This window comes from Amblyomma mixtum, chromosome 9, assembly GCF_055824585.1.
Source record: "Amblyomma mixtum isolate Tamu chromosome 9, ASM5582458v1, whole genome shotgun sequence".
Classification (NCBI taxonomy): domain Eukaryota; kingdom Metazoa; phylum Arthropoda; class Arachnida; order Ixodida; family Ixodidae; genus Amblyomma; species Amblyomma mixtum.
The window spans coordinates 16150421-16175221 of NC_143020.1; the positions used below are offsets into that span (position 1 = coordinate 16150421).

The 24801-nt window shown below is 46.3% G+C and overlaps 1 protein-coding gene and 1 pseudogene across 1 annotated transcript; one reads left to right on the forward strand and one right to left on the reverse strand.

Moving 5' to 3' along the window:
* Window positions 1–9624: 9624 nt before the first annotated feature.
* Window positions 9625–12231, forward strand: LOC149328387 (uncharacterized). Its single transcript, XM_089558983.1, has 3 exons — window positions 9625–9714; window positions 10639–11208; window positions 11341–12231. Exons 1-3 carry the CDS (start codon window positions 9625–9627, stop codon window positions 12229–12231), a joined length of 1551 nt encoding a protein of 516 aa, XP_089415109.1.
* A 1187-nt stretch (window positions 12232–13418) lies between these two features.
* LOC149328388 (uncharacterized) lies at window positions 13419–15256 on the reverse strand (annotated as a pseudogene).
* Window positions 15257–24801: the final 9545 nt, after the last annotated feature.

The following is a 24801-nucleotide window of genomic DNA, read 5'->3' on the forward strand; positions in this document are numbered from 1 at the left end:
TGAAAAGAGAGAAAAGACTACGGCAAACGAACTAACCTTCAATTGCCGCTGTAAATCACTTAACAGGGAGAAGGCGCAAATGCATGAGAATCGCGCATTAACATCGGCGGTGCCAGGGGAAGTATCGAATAGATGAAACGCTACGATGACAGAGGTTAAAAGGCGAAGAAAAAGGGTGTAAAATCACAGTACGAAAGAAATGAAAACTTTCTAGGCAATAGGCGCGGTAAATAGGCTAAACGAAAACGAAAACATTAACGCCAACAAATGACACGGCAAAAAGTGAAAATCGTATAAAAGAGATACAAAGGAAAACGAACATAAACAAACCACCACCTGCCAAACAATTAAGACGTTAAAAACAACTAAAAGCTTTTAAAAGACAGCATCCACGTAACGCAGAAAGACCCAACTGAAAAAACGACCTCGGCCCTATGTTGGGCCAAAGTCGGTAGCCGGCCTGGCCGACCTTGGCCCTAGCTTGGCAAACTAGGTTGTGCCGAGGCCGGGATTGGTTGTTGGCCTCACACCGGCCGACCTTTGGCTGCCAACATAGGGCTGAGGCCATAAGCCGACCTTGCCGTCGCCAGCCAGTGCTCTGCTTGACTGTGAATCAATGACAAATCGTGGTTACCGTATCTATATATGACGTTTGAAAACTAAATTTTGGCCATGAGGAATCCGACCTGTATGCATAGGCATCTTGAGGAGACACAAACAATGAAGACGAACTTGCAGCAATTATTACAGCAGTTCCACTTGCTGTAAACGCACGCGTACTGTGCAATCTTACAAAATACTGAAAAACACATTTCAGCCATATATCTTTTATTATTGTATTCGCAATCACTTTCAACAGGAATGCTACCGGATGACTGGAAGGTGGGGAGGGTCATTCCGGTCCACAAATCAGGAGTAAAGGACTCTCCACTGAATTATCGCCCCATCTCCTCAACCAGTGTGCCTTGCAAAATCATGGAACATATATATGTCATATATCAATTCCCATGTCGTAAACCTCCTAGATTCTAACAATTTTCTTCATCCGGCTCAGCACGGGTTTCGTAGGGGACTTTCCTGCGAGACCCAATTGGCAATCTTCACTTTCGACCTGCATGCTAACCTCGACCGTAACATACAGACCAATGCATTATTTTTAGATTTCGCGAAGGCTTTTGACAAGGTACCACACCAATGCCTATTACTGAAACTAGCCTTTCTAAATTTGCACCCTAATATTCTAGACTGAATTAAAGAATTCCTAGCTAATCGTTCTCAGCTTGTTTCTATTAACAATCACAACTCAGGCACTCTCCCCCATAACATCCGGTGTTCCGCAGGGATCTGTGCTCGGCCAGCTTTTATTCCTAATATGTATTAACGATCTGGCGCCACAAGTATCGTGTAAAATTTGCATATTCCCCGATGACTGTGTAATTTATTGTACCGTTACTAACATTTCTGAACAAGTGGCTCTTCAAAATGACCTCAACCGCATCCATGAATGGTGTTACCTCTGACTAATAACACTAAACGCTAAAAAATGCAAACTCGTCTCATTTCAGCGTCAACGCAACCCCCTTATTTTTTCCTATACAGTTGCCAACTCATCTATAGAAAGCGTCCAATCATTCAAGTACCTCGGTGTAACACTCTGTACCGATCTTTCTTGGCGAATACACGTTACCACAATCATATCATCTGCCAATAGATCTCTAGGATTCATAAACCATTATCTTCGTCATGCACCGCAGCACGTGAAACTTCTAGCTTACAAAACCCTTATTAGACCTAAACTCGACTACGCCAGTCCCATCTGGAATCCACACCAAATATACCTAACAAATGCCGCCGCGGTGGCTCAGCGGCTATGGTGCTCGGCTGCTGACCCAAAAGACGCGGGTTCGATCCCAGCCGCGGCGGCTAGAATTTCTTTGGAGGAGAAATTCTAGAGGCCCGTGTACTGTGCGATGTCAGTGCACGTTAAAGAACCCCAGGTGGTCGAAATTTCCGGAGCCCTTCACTACGGCGTCTCTCATAGCCTTAGTCGCTTTGGGACGTTAAACCCATAAACCAAACCTAAACCAAACCTAACAAATGCACTCGAATCAGTTAAAAACCGCGCCATTCGTTTCGTTCATTCTGCTTATTCATATACAATCAGCGTTTCATCTCTAAAGAATAATTCCGGTCTCGAAAGCCTTGAAGCTCGCCGTCGCGTCTCCTGCATGTGTTTTGCTCCACAAGTTTTTCCATAGCACTCTGAATCAAACACCTTACATTTCTCATCCGACCCGCATATTTCACCGCACCGCACATCCGTTTCAGATCGCCCGGCTTCTATCGCGTACTGCAACTTTTTCAGGTCTTTTTTCCCCGCACCATTGTTGACTGGAATGCCCTCCCCGCCGATATTCCCCCGTCACGTGCCCACCTTTATTCTTATCCGCTGTAACCATTTGTATCATACTACAATGATTGTTGAATATGATCGTCGCATATTTATGATGGTATAATATAATAACCCACGCCTTATGCAATACCCCCTGAATGGGGTCTTTAAAGTGAAGTGAAGTGAAGTCTTATTCTTCTGTGCCCACTGCCTCCCTTGCTCGAGTCGGCTGGCGCCGCTGGCTGCGGCCACCTTCCCGATCCTGCGCGCCAATCAGCCAGCGCTTTATAACAGCGCTGCTATTCTTCAGGGTAGTGTGCTCTCAGGCAGGCTACGATAAAAGAAGAGAGCAAAAACAAATGCCACCACTTCAGAAAGGCTCAAACCAGCTCAGCAGTGATATTCCAACCAAATAATCCAGTGCTTTGTAGTCCAGACTCGGATATAACAGTACAGCCTATATTCCATAACCGTTGCAATATTCACTTTGAACCCAAAATAACATGCGGCAATGAGGGCAAAATGCAATAAACTAGAATTTCTGTCCTTTGTATATAGCATCCATTATGATATATTTGTGGGCAGTCTTCAATGTCTTCACAACAGTATCATAAATGTTTTAGCTAAAATCAGAGCCTTATATACTGAAAAATTTCGCATTGTATGTACCATTGTAAATAGCACTAAACAATTGCAAGCAGTTTTAGAAATTCATTATTTTTACAATTGCATGAAACCTGATGCAGTATATAGTAGCAATTGTTTTAACAAGTTGCCTTAATGAGGCAATCTAAGCCAATAATAAAACAGCTACCCTGCCGCCAACATGCATATTTACCCTTAAATGACAAAGTAGACTAAATAGAATAGAATCTCGAAGCACTTAAATTTTTTTTTCCTGGGAAAACATTGAGGGGTTTAATGTCCCAGAAGCAACACATGGACTATGAGGGACACCTTAGTGGAGGGCTCCAGGAATTTCCACCACCTGGGACAAATGTATTGCACTGAAGAATATATGGCTGATAAAATGGCCAGCATGTTTAGCACAGCATGACAATTCTTCACCAGTGTGGTGAAGAATTTCCGGCTCTATTACTTGGAACCGAATGCCACATGTCCAATGCACGCAATAAGCCTCTCTGAAGGCCAAAATGAACGCACTCACCACTGCCGAGTTGTTCCAGTGGCATGCTTCGTCGAGTGGACACTAGAACGTACTGTGTCTTCGGAAGATCAGTGAAGTGCGGCCTAAGAATGTCAAGCAGTGAATTAACTACCCCTCTCCTGATATGATACTTCACAGCCCAAGCCCTCAACTGGTTCCTTATCCCCTTTGGACACTCGGCATTGTCGGGAGTATCAACCAAGTCATGTTCATCAGTAACCACAGGACCAGCGTTTTGGCCGTGCAAGTCCCTTACATCTGACTCAGCTTGATGTCCACTTGAACACTGTGCCTCAGCTGCCACGACAGAGGATTCAAAAGTATTCACTGCTGCATATGCTTGCCCTAAGCTGTCCCCGAGCGGTGCAAATCTTATGTCTCAGAGCATGCTGCCGCCTCTGCGTCTTCTGCGACTTGCTGCAAACACCGCACGCTGCCCGCCTTCGCCAGATAAAGCTCTCGGCGACGTTTCGCCCTCAAGAACCGCTCCATGATGAGGTCTTACCTTCCGACGTTTAGATCAGGTGGTGTGGTCATGGTGAAAAGCCAAGACACGGCACTGCAGCAACAACCAATGCTTCAAATCCAAACAAAGCACTATGCCAGCTACGCCGCTGCTACGAGAGCATGAGACTGAAAAGCGCGGGAAGAGCATCGCGTCGCAGAGTCAGTCGTTGTGACTGACACCGCGCTTTCGTAGATGTTCTGTAAAAAAATATGTTCGCGAGGAACAAACAATAAAATAAATGTGTTATTTTTTTCATTTGTTTTAAATTATGCAAGTTAAAATTCACATTGCTTCACTACGTCTAGATAAAACACAATTGCTTGCCAGTTTCAATAAAACAACGAAACCGAAACTTTTGAGTTTCGGTTTCGTTTGATGTCAGAATTACGGGACTTTCCTTTTATCTCACGATGAAACTGCACTCGTCCGACAATTATTTAAATGCTCAGCATTAAAATGAAATTGATGCCGCAGCATTGCACCTTCATATTGCTTACACATTACATTTCACCGATTGATAAATTAGGCTCAACATGCATGCAGTCATGCGCGCAGTGTATTCGTAAAAAAAATATTGGGATAATATGAAAAGTACGCCGATTGAGCGTTTCGTCCGCAATTTCCACGCGCCTACTGCGCGTGCGTCTCGCATATACGTCACCGGCCAAGCCAGTGGGTAGCCAACCATGGCCCTCCGATGGTCCCCGTGTGGTTGCCCGAGCGTTGGGTGCCGACTAATTCCCTATCATTTGCCGGTAGTTGGCTGAACGTTTTTGGCCAACTATTAACCAGCCCAATTGGCAGCCAACCACGGCCCGACTAGGGGCCGCCATTGGTTGGCCGAGGATACCGGCTGCCGAGCACTGTCCAATTGCTTACCGATGGTCGGCCGTCAGCCAATTTCACTTGGGGAGCTAATAAGTGCCTAAAAGAAAAGTCTTGACATCTAAAATATGTTTCATCTGAGCAGTTTTTTAGACTTGGACGTTTACTAACCCTCTATTAGCTTTTCTAGCGCTACGCTTGTATATGATTTGAAAAGATCTGATGTAAAACTTTTCATGATCTTTTTTAGACGTTTCTTGTTTATTTAGAAATGGGTGCCTTGATTATTTTGCACATTTTAAGACTGATTTAGTGCTCCCTTTAAGCCCTCTCAAGCATTAGAAATGTTAGAGTTCATTTTTCTGAAATAACCCACCCAAAAGAGAACTAAAAGCTGATTTGCAATTATCAGAACAATGAGCCCACATTACAAGGATATATAGTTGTAGTAATGAGCCTTAAATGCGTGTGAGAAATTAGGAATGGGGACACACATTTCAGTCACTGCGTTACTCACTATTGCATCCAGTGCACACACCCACCCCAAAAAACGCAAACGACAAAGAAATTAATGCTAGTAGCCACGGAGAGGGTAGGCTCATTGGTTGAGCTGACATTAAAACGGTAAGTAGTTGGATGGCGGGAAATTGTCGAGCAGCAACCAATTGTTACGACAAACATTGGCTCGGCCCCGTGCCTTCTTCACAATGGATGCGTTTTTGAGCAAGTTGCTGTAATGTGGATGGCAGTGAAGAGCTCAATAGGTGTTCCAAAAATCGCTTTTCTTGTAACGAGGATGGCAACTAGACGGTTGTCACCCACACTTCGCGCACTTCTAAGCGTGAAGCTCCCAGACACCCTTAGAGCGTGGGGGGGGGGGGGGGGGTAGCGGCCTTGGACTCAAAGGAGATGGCCTCGACTCAGCGTGGCAAGCTCAGCGGAGTCCAGCCACCAAGTGACATGAGGTTTTTGATCGTTTGGTGCCCAGCTTTCGCCGGTCGCAAGCCAGAGAATGGGTCGGGGCCAAAGGTCTACAAAACAAAACAATGTTTATACAGCGATGAGACGATACAGAGGATTTCACAATCACTAGTACAACCACATACAAAGTGATTGACCAAACAATGCACTTCGTGCAAAGTTAAACTCGAGAGAGAATACAATACAAAGGCAATATTGCACCTAAAGTGCACTTAATACAAGAGAGAGGAAAACAAAAAAAATACAATTTGTTCACCGGGCATTGCGACAGTCCGACGACCAGAGTTCCACGACGATGCCGTCCCGCAGACTGGCGAACGTTGCCTCGTTGGTCCGATGCTGGCCGAGTGGTGTTTTCCCGGAAGTCCGACGGGCGCGCTTCGATGAAGCTTAAACGGCAGTCCGGACTAATTTGACGGCGGTCAACGTCCTTCTTTTATAGGCTCGCTCTCACGTCTTTTCTTCTACGCGCCAAAGTAGGCGCGCACAAACACGCAGCATCTCCTGTGTAGTTACCCTCCCTTTCTCTCGCCGGCCGCGCGTCCTCATTGGTCAAAGTCAGGAGACGTTTCGCGAAGCTTCGGGCTAGTTCTGGCGTGGCGTCGCCGCCGACGGGCGAGGGGGACGTGTCTTAGTGCACGCAAGGCTACGCCCTTTTCCCCCGGTCAGCAGTAGAAGCGACTCGGATATTCGAGAGAAATCTTCGGCATGGATGACTCATTCCTTCGGCGCACGCCATGTCGGTGAGCGCTGGTGGAGGGGAGAGAGAGCCACGCGCTGAGCGGGGGTTTTCCTTCTCCCCCGTTCGGCTCACGTCCGCGAGACGCCGTGCACGCGGCGCTGTATTTGTTTCTTTGTTTCCAGAAATGAGCCGTATTTTGTGACAACGGTAAGCTAGGGAAGTCAAATCCAGCTATGTTCGGGAGCCTGTAGAAGTATAAAGTATTAGGTGAACCAAAAGCATAATGAGTTAGGTGCACGTCGAATGGCCAACGAGCAGTCGGAAGCAAGTAAGACCAGGCAATGGCAAAGAGTGACAGCATAGGCAAGAAAATGAGCTAACTAAAAACATAGATGCATTGGATGTTGTGAGCGACTTTTGAGCAGAGTGCTACGGCTCACCATAAGCTCAGGAAGTCATTCGCTGTGGACGTCTTTAGCAGAAGTAAAAATCAAACTGCCTGCATGGACACAGAAATCCAAGCAGTCAGTAGCAAGCTCTAGCTCGATCAGACACAATGTACAGCCCAGGAAAACAAATTGGACCTATTGGATCTTTCTTCCTGTTCGACGCGTGGACGAAGGCACAATTTTGAGACAACAAAAATGGCGATATACTCAGGATCAGAGCCTTGTCGAAGCCGGTTGTTGTGACTTCAGTCCGCGGCACGCATAACCGCTGAATAAGTGCGCTGAATATGACGGCCTTCATAGCCGCGACGTCGGAGGCATGCGCGTTGACGGAGAGTTCATTTCTTTATGGCTAGTGTTACCGCAGGAACAGTCGCCGTGTCTCCGCACATTTGCCAAATCCGATACGCTGCGATGGAGCAGCCGGAGAGAGAGGCCTGACCCTTTTCCCAGGGGACAGCGTTAGGAGCCTTTCAATGGCGCCTTTACAAGCGACGGACGGATCGTATATCGTACCAAACACGCAGCCGCATATTGCTACGCCCGCCAAATGAACAGCGCACAAGAAGACGACAACAGTTGCCAGTAACGCTGTTCGCACGAAGTGCATGCTTACTGAGGGTAGTTATTCCTCTCCTGTATGCTTCTCGTGAAATAGTGTGTATCTTGTCACGATCTTGTCACCTCGAGACCACACCCCATGACATAACGCAAACGTTTTCTCCATCGACACCAGCGCCACCACTCTCTCTGCCGGTAAACGCCATTAAGGAGTCCACCATCACTTTGGCGGTAGTGACAACGCCTCTGCTGAAACACAAGCGAACTCCTAAGCGATCATTCAATACCATCACCAAAGTAATAGCATCACAGTGGGTGCGAATCACCAGAGCGCCCGCGTTTACTTTGCCACCAATATGCTCCCGGGATATATTCGCGCCTACCTAAGCACCTGCCATTACCAGCACTGACACTTGCAGGTCTTTCTAGAATGCGTCCCCGGACACCAGGAACTAGAAGAGAATGAATGGTCATATACCCCCTAGTTCGCGACACGTCTCCGAGCAACTCTCCGCTTCGGCTGAGCGATTGCAACCCCAAAGATAAACGGGCTATGCACTTCAGATGCCGAAGAAACAGACTGAAAGAACTGCAGCTCACCAGTCGCCTCCGTGCTCCTCCTTCTCGGCTCTTCACTTGCCGTGAATGGGCTGACTACCTGAAAACGCTAATTCTCTTATGTAGACATGTAGAGCCAGGGCACACAGAAGTTCACTGGCCAGCCTCGCTGTCAACTGTGTGGCAGCTACCGTGACAATGAACCATCGAAGCACTTCTCAGTCCCCACTCTACCTCCAAAGCTAATTCCTACCTCCCCCCTCCGCGCCTTTTACCGTATTATTAGAAGACCATGGGCCGCTTCGCTACACTCAGCACTGCAGCCGCTGACGTTGCCCGTATCACCCGCCTATCGGGTAACAAACACCCTTTCCCAGCTTCCGGCCTTGACTCATGGACTTGAGACGCGAACGGGATTTGGGCCGTGCGAGAAACATTTTCTTTCTCTGCCATGCCTGCTTTTCCACGACTGTATCACACGCATCAGAGAGTGAGTCGCATTATTATAGCTATCAAACAACGGTTATATTCTTGCCATAAAAGCACTACCTTCACCTTGAGAGTTTTTCGTCTCCTCTACATGATTCTTACCAGCAACCAATGAAAGGGGAGAATGTACAATTTGAAGGTTTTGAAAGTTTATGAAAACGAATATAATCAATTCGAAGCGGAAAAATGGTAGCACAATAGGAGACCCCGAAGTGTAAATGTCCGGTGACCTACCATGAGAAATACATGTAGAGGCACAGAAGTTATGCAGATGAGCTGTAGAAACAATTAAGCAAAAAGTAAATTTATTAGCAGAATTCGGGGCAGTCAGTAAGTTGTACAATATTTAATGATTGCAGCTTCGAAAAGGGTAGTCCTGGTATCGCTCAAACGCCCTTGTCAAATGGCAGGCGAGTTGAACTGTGACCTAATATTGTCGTTTTTGCACATTCCAGACCGACTTTCACTCGCACTTCTTTAAGCCCTGACTGAGGACTCTTTGAAGCATCTTGTCAAACTTTAGGCTGGGTTCGCCGATTTCATCACAGTTAGGTAGTGAAGTATAACCGGCATTGAAAGTGGCTTTGGCTTTAAAACATGCGTTTCAAGCGCTAAATAGGGGGGTTTAACGTGACGTCATCCGCTAGGAGTGCTAGTGGCTAGCGGGCCGTCCGCCATGACCGTGGTCGTTGCTGCCGTGTTGTTACAGACACCGCAATAGTTTGTGACTGTGACCAGCGATGCTGCTACTGTTTTGCACGTCTCGCCGTAAATAACGTGTGTGCAACAATGCGACTCAGTGTTTACGCCCGTGATCTGCGCGGAGCAGAGAAGAACCGATACCTTGAAAAGGTTCGGCTGTGCGGAAACGCCGATCCGTACGACTACGGAGACTCCGACGTGGTGCAGGACGTGGGACTGCTACCGCGTGTAGAATTCACGGACATAAAGGACTATCTTGTGCACGGAACAAGTTTTGTGACGAGAGATGAATTCAAAGCGTACAAATCTATGGAAGCCCACAATTTCCTCACGAGCGGCTGGGTTCAAGAGCCGTGCGTGAGAGTGCTTGCCGACGGCCGACGCGTCGTTGTTGTAAAGGTGAGTGACCTGCAGCGAGACTGCTCACGTAGCTAGCTTAAATATTGCCATTCTGATCTACTCGTAAGCGACGGGCTACAGCTTGGTCCAGCGGAATCGCTGCGCATTAGTGTTGCGGCGAAAAACTGCTCTACACGGGACACACGGGGATGGACGACGCTGGTGGGGAAGCGCCGTTCCCACCCGCCATCGTTTCGTTCAAAAGCGCAGTTTTTTGCCGATAGATTATGCACCAACCAGCCCCACTTTACACTTTGTTAAAGTGTCAGTACTGCTTCACCAAAGCTCGATTCCGCGTCGTGTGCATTAGTAGCACAGTATACGCAGCACTGATGGGAACGGCAAAGCGTTCTCGTTCAGTTTACCATTCGTTCTGCTAGCAAGTGACAGCTGTTTTTCGACCGTTTTACAGCTGCTGAAATACTGCAGCACAAGTGCTTTATTGTTACGTGCTCGACCAGCGTCGGTAAAGCTTGTCCAGCTAGCCTACTGCAGCTACAAAATGCGTTGCTGCAGTCGGGCGCATTTTGTAACTGGGCTGTTATTTCATGTGCCGTTTCGTCATGTTGCGTGAACGAAAAATTGAGTGAACTGGTTGTAGTACGTGCAGGAATGTTGGTAGCGCTACAGACGAGGACCACAAAACACCCCACAAGCGCTTGTGGCGTCTGCTTTCCTTTCCCTGACCAGTCTGTTGAGCGCCCCACACCTCAGTGTGTTTATGCTGCGACTTGCACAGCTCTCGTTGTACACGCAAAACTAATACTTATGCTGGTGTGCAGTGTGCTATGCAACCAGAAATTTTACATGATGTGGCGGTACAATTTTCGAGAATCATGCTGCAAACGCGTTTTTTTTTTTTGCCGCTGCAAAGTCGGCCACAGATGGTCAGTCAGTGATCACTGTTTGTTGTTTGTTATTCAGGTGCGCCATTTCCAATCATTTAATGAAAAGATGCTGGAACCATGGCTTCTAGTGAAAGAAGACGGCGAAGTGCTGGCAGGGTACTGCACTTGCAAAGCAGGCCTAGGGGAAGCTTGCTCACACATTGGAGCAGTTCTTTTTTTCATTGAGGCTGCAGTAAGGAGAAGAGAATCAACAGTCTGTACAGACAGGGAAAATGCATGGCTGCCTCCTAAAGTTCGGTTCCTAGAAGGAAAGCGTGCTGCAGAAGTTGATTTTGCTTCTGCACAAGTCAAGCAGCGGCGGCTTGATGGAGGAGGCACAAGCCGCTTAGAGAAGCGCCAGAGAAAACCTACTGAGGAAACGACAGAAGAAGAGTGGAGCACATTTTTAGCTGCATGCTGTGAAAGTGGCACCAGGTCAGCCCTTCTTTCTCTACAAGAAAATTATGCTACTGATTTTGTGCCGGTTGCAGCTAAGTTCCCAATGGTGATGCTTACAAACCTGTACAAAGATGACACTCCTCAAAGTTGGGCAGCAATATTGGACCACTGCCAAAAGGTGATGAAGAACCTGGCAATTGAACCGAAGGTACATTCACCATATTGTGGTACTGTTTTTGAATTACTGTGTGCTGCACAAAACCAGAAATAAACTTTTCTATACTTCTCGTGCCTTTATGTGTGGGTAGACACTAATTTAACAAACTTTTCTTGGCTGTAGGTTGCTGCCTTGGTGGAGGAGGAGACAAGGGCCCAGGCGAAATCCTCCAAGTGGTTCACTTTCCGGACTGGGCGCATTACAGCCTCAAATGCTAAAGCAGTGTGCCGCACTTCATTGACTAATCCTTCACTCTCATTGCTGAATAAGATTTGCCATCCTGAAGATGTGCAGTTTTGGTCGCCTCATACAGCATGGGGTGAAGAGCATGAATCTAAAGCCAGAGACGCATACCTTGCAGTCTCCACTAACGTTCATGTAGACTTCAGGTGTGCAGCATCAGGGCTTCTAATATCTGCAGACCAACCATTTCTAGCAGCGACACCCGATGGTCTAGTCAGCTGCGCTTGCTGTGGTGAGGGCGTGCTTGAGATTAAGTGTCCATACAATGGCCGCGATAGCACTGTGAGGGCACTAGCAGCATCCAAGACAGCTTGCATCTTTTTAGATGGAGAGAACATCAAGCTTCACACTGACCATGCTTACTACTATCAGATACAATTGCAAATGTTTGTTTCCAAAAGAAAGTACTGCGATTTTGTATTGTGTACAACAAAAGACTTTGTAACAGTGAGGATTTATAATGATGTACAATTTTGCACGAAGATGGCAGAGCGCTGCAAACACTACTTTGAGCTTGTTTTGCTCCCTGAGCTTTGTTTTCACCACTGTAGTGGCAAAGCCAGCTGCAGCGAAGTAGCTGAAACAGAAGGATCTGATACGCCTGACGAATTGTACTGCCACTGCCGCAAGGCCGAGTCGGGTGATATGATAATGTGCGACAATGGAACATGTCAGTATAAGTGGTTCCACTTCAAGTGTGTCGGCATAAAGACGGCACCGAAAGGCAAATGGTACTGTCCGGCATGTTGCAAGGTACTCGCAAAAGGGTGAAATTTCATTTCATTTTCATTTCCTTACAGAACCCCATCTGAGAGTATTACATAACGGATGGGGTTAACATAAGTGCATAAACATATTTTCATGATGACAAGTGCGATGTGACTTCGACTAGGAAGGTGGATGGGCAGGTGATGGCTGCAATTTTGTGGGGAAGGTCGTTCCAGTGACTTGCTGCGTGGAGGAAAAATGACTTCGAAAATGTAGTCGTGCGGGATGGAGGTGCACAGATGTATGGTTCCTGATTGAGATGAAAGTAATAAAATATGTGAAACAGGCACAGGCTAGAAACGTGGAGACGGATGGAAAGGTTTGGTAATTGGGACTGCTCGTTGAGAGATGAGACGCTGAGAGCTCATGAGTATCAGCGATGAATGAAATGAATAGCTCTGTTTTGTATGGCTTCTAAAGATTCGATGAGGTATGCTTGCTGTGGGTTCCAAATGGCGGGTGCGTGCTCAAGTTTCGACCGGATTAATGATTTGTGAGCAACCAACTTTGTAAGCAACTAGCTGGAACGCCTGCTGTGATTGGTATACGGTTAGGTTGGTATATACCTGATGTATATACCCCATAAACCATGTACTGTAAATATGAAATAAACTTGATTTCATTTCATAAAGGACTGTGAGCGATGTGTAAGCAGTTCGTTTATCCATGAAATAATGTCTGGGTGCAAGTTAGATCGGGAATCTGTATGAGTAGGCACTTATGAGGAACTTTATCGAATGCTTTAGCGAAGTCTAAGAAGATTGCACCAGTTTGTTTGTTAGGATCGAGATTAGAATGAAGATCATGAAGGAATATAGCAGGCTGCATCTCGTCTGAATGACCCTTTCAAAATGTTCGGATGGGAGAAAAAATTGGCGACTGACTGAGAAAATTACAAGCACAAAAATTTAGAACAAATGTCTTTGGTGTTCTTAAGAAACTTTGCAGTAATTTCATCCGCTCCAGCTGATGATGAATTTTTTAATTTATCGATTATGCACGAAATGCCTCTTGGAAGCAAACTTGCGGTTGGTATCACAAGCTCGGTAGCAGAAGGTAGTTTTGGAATATGTCCCCAACTCGCCCATTTGGCTTGGCCGTGTTGAACACAAATAAAGTCGTCATTTCAAACACAAAAGATCTCAAACTTTACTCAGCATAAGATGGAAGCATTACGTACACTAAAACAAAGGCCTTTAGAAACATTTCAACCAAATGGTACTACAGAGCTCCCCAAGTTGGTGAGGGCTGCACACACAAAAACTATCTTGTCGAGCACAGTAGGGCCATCATGCTCTGCTGCCAACACTTCAGTTGGTAGCGTGTATTTCAAAATGCGGTACCTGTTGCGCATCAAACCAATTACCCGCTCTACATGTATCCTCACGTTGGCCAGCTTACGTGTCTTTTCTATTTCATGAGCCGACAGTTGTGGCTTGCCCTTTGTGAATGCTGGGACGACGAGCTTAGCACAATGTAAGCCCACAGACTGAGATGGTGAAGCCCCTATCTGCTAAAACTGCGTCACCTGGCAAGAGATTGTTCAACACACCGCACTTTTCAGCGATTACTTTGTCACTGATCCGTCCACACCAGCCACGTGAAATAAATGTGATTGCACCCTGGGGTGCGATGCCAATAAGGTACTTGATTGTGTTGTGGTGTTTATAGGTTGACCATGTGTGCGCTCGTGGCAGCATTGACGTTGGTCGCTCTAAAAACAGCTCGAAACAGTCAATTATCACGCCTACTTGGTTGCCGAAGGATCTCCGGAAGGCCATTGGCATTGTCATGTGCAACACATGACGTTCTGGCCGTCTAACAGCACGTAACAGCCGCACAGAAGCCACATCAAGCCACTTGTTCACAGCCCTCGATACAGTTGCCTTCGACACGTGAAACCTGCAAATTTCAAGACTGGTTTTAGCAACAATGAGGTATCAAAAAGAAAAACAAATGTGCAATTTGGTTTTAGCAACAATTATGTGTCAAAAAGAAAAACAAATGCAGTACAGCGGGTACCTGTAGGCCAAATCTTGGAGAGGCGTATTCAGACGGAGGCGAACAAGGAATACAATCATTTCCTGGAACTTGGTCAATGAGTTTCGGGTCGTGTGTGACAAGCCTGATTCCAGCAAGCGAAAAAGTGCAATCAGCAGGGCAAAGTTTGGCAGCCCTGTATAGAACTGCACCATTTCTTGGCTATCTTTGATGCACTGCTCTGTGAGCATATGTGCATCTAGGCTTCTTTTCACCTCCCCAAGCTCGGAAAGGAGATGTCTGTTCTCATCTTCAAGTAGCTCAATTTGAGTCATTGTTAAATCTGTGGTTTGTGCAAAATCTGCCTTGTCTGAAAAGATGCACGGAAGAAAAACATGGCTTATCATTCTTCATGCAAAATTTTGTGGCACACTAGTCGTGATATTTTATAGCATGAACATTATCACTTTTATGACAATTCACCATGAAGTGTGCATGTTTATTTGGTTTAATGTGCTAAAGATGACTTGCAGGGAAAACGATTGTAAGGAGTGCATGCAAGTGGAGCTAAACAGAAGATGCTCAGATTTTTACTGAACTTTTTAGCCAAAGCAGCTTTTTGCAGTTGTATTAGCAAGCTGAACCCATGAAAGACGTGCAGCTGTATGCCATCATATCAAGTTCCTCAAGCACATGGAACCACACATCATTCTAGTCTCTGAAATTTGGAGGAAAAGTACCTGCTTACAGTTGCATTAGCAAGCTAGACCTATGCAAGATGTGCAGTCATGAGATCACATCAAGTTTCTCAAGCACATGCAAGCATGGTTTGCTGTATCCTAGTCTTCAACAGCACCTCTGAATACATACCAACAGTACAGCACTCTTCTGTAGAAGCTTCTACCTCGCTACATGTCTCTTCCCCTTTGGAAGTAGGAGCTTCATCCTGAGCCTCTTCTTCAGCAGGAGATGCATCTCGAGTCGGTGGTGCATCAGGATCATTAGTGTCGGACACTCTCACCCGTGGCTTTTTGAATGTGTCTTGCATTTTCTGTGACCGCCTCAACTTTCTTTTGTACCTGTGAAGAAAGTTCTTTTTCGTTCAAGTCTAGGGTGGCATAAAAAATCAGGTAAAATATGCCTGAAACTGCAGACTGTAAGCAACAAGCGGGTCTTTCGCCCGACTATATATTTTCATACACTGCTTAGACACAAGGACCTGATCATCGTTCACTGCTCGATTTCATTAAATCAGCGAACCTTTACTCATTTATTTCGGCATCCTCATCTATCATTACATATCGTTGTATGCCCTGAGGCAACCAACATCGCATTAAAAAAAAAACAAAAAAACAAGCAAGCATACTTACCGGGACGCCAAAACGTCGCTGTTCGCTTCTCTTCCGTGCCCTAGATGCAGAGATGGTGCCCAGTCTGGGTCTGCTTCTGCCATCATGTAAGCAGGGCGTCCTGCAAAAAGTAACCGATAATTTTGTGACCACAACTTCGCTTCCGCTCAAAGACGGCTTTAATGCGTAGCCCGTGCACCTGTCGCACTGTGTGTTGAGTGTTAACGCCATCGCAAGTGTTGCACAAAACACGGCTGCCTGGATCGGACGCGCGGCGCGCATTCGAGTCGTACGTCCGATCCAGGCGGCCGTGGTTGTACAAGGTCGCGCGTTTTCCCGTTATGCCAATGTTTTCAAAGCAAGAGTGACGGCGCTGCTCAATGCCTGACGTTACCGCATAAAATTATCCTTTTTCTGTTTTGAAAGCGTTGGAAGTACTCACCTGAAATAAAGTGTTTGCCGCATACTCTGTAGTGGGTTGCCGCGGGGTCCAAGCCTTTGCGATTGATGCGCCGAAGCCATTCCGCTCTCCGTCTTGCTGTAAGCTCTTCAGTCTTTTTGCACTGGTTATAAACTACTTTGGAAATGCAAAAAAAACCGTGCTGAGCAGCGTTCTGCTCCCCGGGCCTTTTTTTTTGAGTGATTACTACACCCGAACACAACACAGTTCACCATCGCTGTCGCACTACAGCCGCTCTGGACAACGCGGCGCTAAGCACTAAACTTCCGCAGCACAGACAACTCCACGAGCGACGATTCACGCGGACACATTTAACACCGTGCAGTAACCTTGCTGATCGCTTTGGACAGTGCCTTTTCCCCACGGCGAACTTCAGAAGGCACGCGGGCGTTACGGACGTGCGATCAACAATGACCTCAAAATGGCCCGCTAGCCTGCACAACGCTAGCGCCGCCTGGGAGCGCAGCTTCAGTGAAACCCCCCTATAGCGTAGAAAGGTTTCCAAGAGCGGGAGAGAACTCTGGTGAGAACAAGCGTAATCGCTCTGAAAAAGAGCCGTTTTCTGTCCTGCGCCAACCATATACGTACCAAAGTAAACAGTTGGCTTTTGTGCTGAATGCGCCAGGTCTGTCTTACACTTCAGACCTAGGGTTAAGACGGCGTAAAAACATTGGATTACTGCATTTTTCATCAGCGCATGTAAGACGAAACGATGGGTGCGTGGTCTTGGGCACCTTTTGCAGCACGTGATTAAGCCCGCTGTATAGCCTGATCTCTTTTAAACGCTTGGACTGAAGCTAAGCTGGATTTGAAAAACAACTCTAAATCTAGAGAACAATGACTTGAATGAAAAAAAAAAGAAAATATAATCGCTGAGTGGACTGCACGGCAAACTCAGTGGTTCATCACTCATTTCTTGCTAGCATAAATCGACTTCATTCTCGCATTCTCGAGTATGTGCGGAGACTATTTTGTCTCGGCTCTCTGTGTGGCATTTATTTTTAGAAATGACGAAATAGATCATTCATCAAGACAAAGGCGGTAAAAATGACGTACCATCGGCCTTCTGGATTCCACTTTTCGAAACAAAAAAAAAAACCGCACTGGATTCGGAACGGCATTTCCATTTCCTTTGTATTGTTTAGTAACTGCATTTCTCGTCATTTATATAGGGCTAGTCAAAATTTTCTCTCACGCTCGACTACATCAGCCTGATAGTTCCTGCCCGGTTTTCTGAGTGAGTTAGCGAGAGAAAAGAAGCAAACGGTAAGCTTATGCCAAACACCAGAATAAATAAATTGGAAAATGATGATAAAGTGATATTTGCCTGCGTGGAGGCGAGCTGTTCCTGACTGCTATTGATTGTCTGGCTTGACCAGCTGACTGCTACAGTAAGTGAAATAGCGAGTACATTTGCATAAGGTAACTATCGATCGAATCACTGGTGAAAATGGGCATTTTGTTATCTCTACCGCTTTGTTAGGAGCGAACTTGCACTCTTGCGGCTTTTTTTTTTTTCCTTATTCTTCGCATTCACTTTTCACGCAGGCACCAGGCCAGTCTTTCGATCTTGCCGACATTGCCAGCGCATGTCTTGGATCGTTTTCCGGTCCTCTCGGCGGAATTCAGTTTGTTTTCTTTGGAAACAGCCTTAATGGAGTTCCCATATTCTCAGAATGATATTACGTTTTTCCCGCGAACCAAAAAAAGATGTTCGTGGCAAGACAGACTGTGACCTAGCATATCAAAAAATTTTAAGGCAGTGAGACGCCTCAATATGAATATGATTTCCTCCCTGTTATTTAATTCTCCTATTCTAATTATCACTTATTCTTGCCTTGTTCCTTTAATTACTTTGGACTGACGGCGCAGTGTACATCATAACAGCTGAGTTCAAGACACTGATTTCCAAGCAAAGAAGACACAAATCAACTAGTAGAAAGTGTACCTTCGAGGTTCAGGTATATTATGATATATTAAATTTAACGTCCAAAAGCGGCCATTATGAGGGATGCTGCAGCGAGTGAAACATTCCTGCCTTGACGATTTTATAATGGTGCGTTGTCAGGCTGTGATCAGTAAAGGTTGCCCTTATTGACTAAATCCCAGAAGGCAGAGAATAACGCAAATTCATTACTTATTTATTTATTAGTACCTCACACACCCACTAGGAGCATTACATGAGGGGTGGGCTAGCATATAATTTGGAACAAGGAAAGGGTTGCCTTAAGCATGGTACTGGTTCAAAGAAAGTGAATAAAGGATGGTATTCAAAAGCGGAGAAATCAAGGAGCATGATGGAGTGCTGTGTAGGTCGAATGACGAATCCAATTGAGATTAAACACCTTTTCATGCTAAAATCATTCGTTTGTACTTCTGGCGTTTAGAGACCATTTTAAAACAAGATTCCCGTTGAGATATAGTTGACGCTCTCTATATCATCGAACGACGTGAAACTATAATCCGCGCTCATGTACGCATTGTTTCGAGAATTAACAACTGAGGTGCATAAAAAATGCGAGCAGTTTCCACATTAGAACGAACAGGGATGTACCAAACAAAAAAAAATCCAGAAATTGGGACAGAGAACCGCTGTTAGAAATATTTCGTTGCTCAAGCACGATGCCTGTACAAGGAATGAAGTAATTGTGCAATGAAGACTGATGTGCAAGTATATTAACTCGTTTTTGTAGGGGCGCTTTAATTGTACATAAAGTTACACGGCGCGTCTGGTTATGTAAGCCCTTTCGTGGTTTAATTTTTACAAGTCATGAAATTAAATGTCATTATAGGTGCTTTTAGTAAGGAACGGCTGACCTAAACAGGAATAAGTGCGCCTATTGTAATCCACAAATATATAATCAAGATTGTCTTGTTTGGACTCCGCATTAGGTGCACATATTGAATGATTGAAAAAAGTTTATTCTCTTTAGTAAGCCGGGGCGGGGCCTCTGCTGCATACATGTGTGAATTTTTTCAAACTATTTTGCATGCAACTTTCCAAAATAGACAAAGCCAGGGATACGTAATAGTTTCTTCCACAATCTCGCCCTACTTAGCATGCAGAGATATTCGTGTGATCGAATTTCAGCCTGTGCCCTAACCGCAGAATTCCTTTAGGGCCGCTTAATTATGCGCTCCGCGTCGCCATTCTCCATGCTTCCTTTATTACTTGTCTGTTGGCCGGTTATTGTAGGTTCCGTCATTTGCATAGCGGCGTGGCCTAAAGTGGGTACAGCTCAGGATGGTATCACACCCGTATGTTATTTTAGTACCGCTCGACAATTTTCCAGAACTGCTGTAATGTAATCAACCTACCGGCCGATATGCAATGAACTGTGTTAAATTAAACCGCTTTTTCACAAACCGTTTCGTAGGAAGCTGAAGTGAAAATTCATGTAAATGAATGTTATAACACAATTGCCACTAAGGTAATGAAATGAAATAAAATAAACCGAGAATGATGTTCCTAATCATCTATCGAGAGGTCTGATTACTTTTCGTCGCTTACTTTGGTCTTGTTGCTCAGCGCTGGACGTGTTAATAATTTTAATCGCGCTGCCGTGGTGACTCGGTGGTTATGACCATCGGCTGCTGACCACAAAGACGCGGGTTCGATCCATTTGATAGAGGCGCAATTCTAGAGACCCGCGTTCTGTGCGATGTCAATACACGTTAATGAACCCCAGGTGGTCGAAATTTCTGAAGCCCTTCACCAGGCCGTTCCTCAAAGCCTAAGTCACCTGGGTAAGTTAAACCTCCATAAAACAAACCAAACTTTGAATGGCACATAATGAACGGTGTGAATTGCTATCCACGCAAAGGCCGTGTTAATCCAATAGCGTACTTGTTCAGTGCACTGTCGCCGTATGTAAACAGCGAAAAAGTTATGTTACCTATGCAGTTTTCACAGCCACAATGCTGCTTTATCTTACTCTGGTTATTGGGAGCTGAGTCGAATTTTATGAAAGCATGCCTGCTGTTCGGCACTTCTTTCGATCTTTAGGTGGAAGAACTTTGTTCTTTGACTGCAAGGGTATTTAAAATGATTTCCTCTCACAACAGCGTTCATATTAACACACTGATTGAACATTTTCTTTTCAAATGTACACGACGGAGTTCCCCCGATAGTAATTGTGCGGACACAACCAAAAACACGCGCTTAGCTGGAGAGGCTAGAGCTTGCAGCAACCGTACCTATGCCATAGGGTAACTAGAAACTGACCGCACTTCTATACTAAGCGGGAAGACTAAAATTGGAAAAATAAAAGAGTTGGCGCACATGCTCCCACTAAATTTGGGTAAGATCTAGGCGAATCATTTTTCATTAAATTAATAAACTACATGATTGAAGAAATGGGTTAATTAGAGGAAGCAGAGTGCTGCAATGTGTTTACCCAATAGAATGCAGTTTTTGATAGCTCTGCGCTGGCTAAGCGGTTATAGCGCTCGTCTGGGTTGCATCGTGGGTTGCACCGGGCAGCGCCAGTCGCATTTAGATAGAGGCCAAATGCCAGAGGCCCGTGCGCTGTGAGATGTCAGTGCAATTAATGAACCCCAGATGGTCACAGTCACCCGGAGTCCTCCATTACGGCGTCCCTCACAGCCTGATTGCTGCTGTGGGAAGGAGAACCTCATGAACCAAACCAAACCCGGCAGTTGTTGTTTGCTAGAACGTACGCAGCAGGTGCTTGAAGCTACAAATTCGTGGTGCCCTATAAAGTGACATGTTTCCGGAGCCAGAATATATACCTGCATTTCAGGAGGCCAGCTTGAACTATCGGACACGTACGAGAGGGAGGAGCACTGAAAGTTGCAGTGTCTTGCCTACTTTTGTACGCCACCCTTGTTCCATCGTTCAAAGGGATCTACGGAAATTAAACGTGGTACCCGAGGAGAAAAAACGAGGACTTGGTGGCAAAGGCCAATAGTGGACAATAAATCTGGAAAACTGGCCTGTAACGTAAGCTACCACCACAGCCGTTCATACAACCTTGCCCAACCGGTTAGAAACCAGAGATCGGTTTCTACAAGTACGCAGGAGGATAAATGTTGCAGCCATACAGGTCTGCCCACTTTACTGCGCTTGGTCATAATCACGATGTATCTCCTACAAGCTGTTGAAGGCCCGCAATCTAGTTCGGTTATAAGTGAACACATCTACAAGCTGTTGAAGGCCCACAATCTAGTCCGGTTATAAGTGAGCAAAGTGTGGCCAGAAAAGTAGTTGGGCTGTACCTTCGCAACGTTTACCCTTATCGAAGGCAATTGGCAATCATGTAGGAAATGCCAGAGGATTTTTCGGAGCTGAAAAAAGCAGCTAACCTGGGCTATAGCCTTCATTGAATAAAAAAGTGTGTAGGCTTGGATAAGAATCCATTCCGGCCCAATTTATCTTAGTCGCACTGTCGGCAAGCGAGGGGGGGGAATCTGACTGTGCAGCCTGCTCGTGCCCCCCCCCCGCCACCGAATACGGGCCGGTGTAGTTTCGGCTACTAGGCTTTGTTTCGGTGCAATGCCAGCAGTGCGGATGGGATGGCCGGGACCCATCCTCTGGGGATGCAAACCCCCAATGGGAGTGGCAGCGACTCCCAGACGACTGTGAGGGCCAGTCGTGCACGTGAGGTCCGATGCCTGAGCGGAGGCAGGCCTGGGTTTATACTCAGGTTGGACCCACGAAATCCGGCCCGGAAGGCATGTCAAAACGCCAAAAGGTTTTCGAATACATGCTACCTTCCTTCCTCTGCGCGCGGGGGCGTGCAAGTCTGGCTACCGACGCGTCGGTTTCTGGTTACGGAGAAACCAGGTCCGCGCGGGGGTTCATAGTGGCCAGGCTCTGAGGACCGCCGCCCCGGGGAAGCGGCCTTACGGCCGGCCGCAGGCTTCACCGCCTGCGGGATGCCGGGGGATGAGGGCTTAGTGCTGCCTCGTAAGAGTCTGGCGAAAACCGAAGATGTGTGGAGTACCGGTGGAGTAGGCCCGGGTCATCTCATCCTAAGCCACGTTCTTGGTTAGTGGCCCGGTCGCCCAGCCTTGAACACTCTCTCCTCAGTAGGAGAAGAGTAAGCTAGGAGAGGAAATAAGTGCATGGATGGTTGGAGGAAGCACAGATGGACCCCCCGGAGTCTGACCAGTTCTGAGGCCGCGAGGCCGTTGACGTTCTGGACCTCCACTGGCCGGGATTATCACACATACTTCCGGTGTCCGAAAAACCGCGAAAAACCTTCGACGGCTAGTAGCCGGCAGGTGGGAAAAGCCTTCTAGTGAGCGATGAGGAGCCCCAGGTAGCTACTGACCCCGTGTTAGGTTTTCCTGTCTCCGACGGTCGGAGCCCGTTGCGTATGGTGGGTGGTCGGGCATCCCGTGAGTGGGGCCGCACCATTGGGCAATCTCGATGCTCTCCCTGCCCTGGCCAGGCGGGCCAGTAATGGAGTCGAGATAAATTAAGGATCAGAGCAAAAAACTCGCTGTCCCCATTCCCTTCCCACGTCCCATTTCCCTTTCCGCTACTTCCCAGGGGAGGTCAGGGGAGCCTCCCCGGGCCCGCTCTCTCGGCTGTGGGTCGCTAATGTAGCATTTTCCCTATTATTTTATTTTTCCACCCACGGGTGGTCAAATTACAACTTGCCTACGGGCCTCCTCTTTTATTTTTCAATTGGGTTAAGCCTGTTGTGTGTAAACGGTGCAGGCAGGGGCCTATTATTTTTATTTCCTTTTCGGTTGCCCCAACCTATTCAATGTCGGCAAGCGATTCTGGGGAAAAAATTCTTTCACTTGACAAACGCTGAGCTGCTTGAAAGACTGCATGCAAGGATGCATTCGGAGTTAAGATATTTCACATTTTTTCAACGCAGTCGCACGCGTGAGCCGTGCAAGCGAGAAATTAGGGCCTAACTCCGTTCTGGCCGCGCCTATTCATCATGGGTCACAAGTAACCTATGGATGCCGCACGCATATCCAATCTAGGCTTGCACTTTCAGGCTTCTTAAGCTACAAATTAGATGGGCCAGGAAGTAAACGTTGAGGTTTGAAGTAGCATTTTGCTTTGTGACGGATTTATGAAGCTTGGTGCAGACGTCAACACCGCGTTGAACCAGTTTACTGCAAGTACGGCAGGATAGAAAGAAACAGCGCGTACGCAGGACGTTTGAACTATGCATTCAAGCATTGGCTATCAAGTAAAGTTTATTAGGTGCACACAAAATATGCAGTCTTGAGGCAACTTATCATTTGGGTCAACAACAGGGGCGATTTAAAGAGCCCCATAAATGCGATGAAACTGAATGAAATTCGATTGTTTGAATCTGTGGGGTGAGTAACAGCTGTAACAAACATCTACAAAGCGCAAGGCGACTGATGGGCGGCTAATGCTTATGCTAGAACTGCGGTGAGAAGGTTAACCAAATGCGGGTAACAGAGGATGCAACGGTAATGTAAAAACTGCTTGATGGGAGGCATGATGACTACTCTGCCACATATGGTGCCTCTTTTGTAAGTAGTTCAAAGGACGGGCTGCTGACGCATGCGGCACCCTTCCGAGGAATGCGAGTCCACCAGCCCCTGTTCAAGACGTTCAGACAGAAGAGACCCTACTCTTCCGATACAAGCTAAGAAATGCTTAGCCTGGACCCAAAGTCCTGCATCAAGCCACACTTAGACAAAACCGAACTCATGAGCCTTCCCGAAGAAAAGGTCATAATTGGAAGCAGACAACAGCAAACTGCTCTTACACCAACGCACCGTCGCGCTGCACAATGCGCCGCGCACCAGTGGAGTAATCAAGACTACCAACGTTGTATCTACGCTGCGATAAAGTGACTCAAAACTTCGGCTCTTAGAGAAAGAAGGAAGGTTCTTCATAGCTTTCAACGGAATTAATTCCGAAACGCCAAGGAGGCTGTACGAGATAATTTTGAACTTAAGGGAATTAGAGATCATAAAAAGAAAAAACGCAGAAGCCGAAGCACTGTGCTAAAAAGTATGCTTTGAAAATGAGGCTTCTAAAAACAAGAACAGCTAACGCCTAACCTCGAAGGCCTTCTTCTCTGCAAAGACCCAGAAAGAAGGTTTTCCATTCCGAATTATCGCACCCTAATAAGGAACCTGACAGCATCTGCTAGGCGCCTATTTTCAGAAGTCAATGCGCTGGTTGATTCCTGTACACATTTTAATATTTCCGAAAAAGAAAGTATATTGCAGAACAGCAAACGTCCTCGTAATACCCGCTTAACATGGAAGATTTCTATGACGCGAAATATAATTTTACTTCGCTCTCACGCAATGCTGATAGAGAGATTAAATTATTTGGTACTTGATGCAATGAAGCAAGGAAGAGTTTTTACATTGAGAAATGTGAGGTTCGTTTTCTTTTCATGGTTCAGCATCGTACATGTATTTACCATAAATTTCATCATAGCGCCTACCTGAAAAAATAGATCGCGCAATATTGCGGCATTATTCTTTTTAAACTAAAACAAAAACATTACTATCACTTGTCTTGATTCTGTCGTCTTTCATGTCATTGTTCATAGGATTTTTTTTATAAAAAATTAGAAGTTAAACATGCAAAAACGCCCATTTTTCCAAATGCCTGGAAACAGTAATTGAGCAGCAAGAGTATCTTAGCTGGAGAAACATTGAGAGCAGCATGATCATCTGCATATGCACGTCACCTGCAGGAAAAAGCCGTCTTCCGTACCAAACTAGTCTGTCCTGTGCCAGCTGCGGCCCAGTTTTTCTCCAAAAAATATGATGCTCATCTGTTTACCTGACTCCCGACGCCCC

What these genes read in the sequence shown, in the direction of transcription:
- LOC149328387 (XM_089558983.1), top strand. Translation starts at nt 9,625, where the DNA reads ATGGAAGCCCACAATTTCCTCACGAGCGGCTGGGTTCAAGAGCCGTGC. An exon ending in GACGCGTCGTTGTTGTAAAG is followed by an intron (nt 9,715 to 10,638) that starts GTGAGTGACCTG and finishes TTTGTTATTCAG; the next exon opens with GTGCGCCATTTCCAATCATT. An exon ending in ACCTGGCAATTGAACCGAAG is followed by an intron (nt 11,209 to 11,340) that starts GTACATTCACCA and finishes TCTTGGCTGTAG; the next exon opens with GTTGCTGCCTTGGTGGAGGA.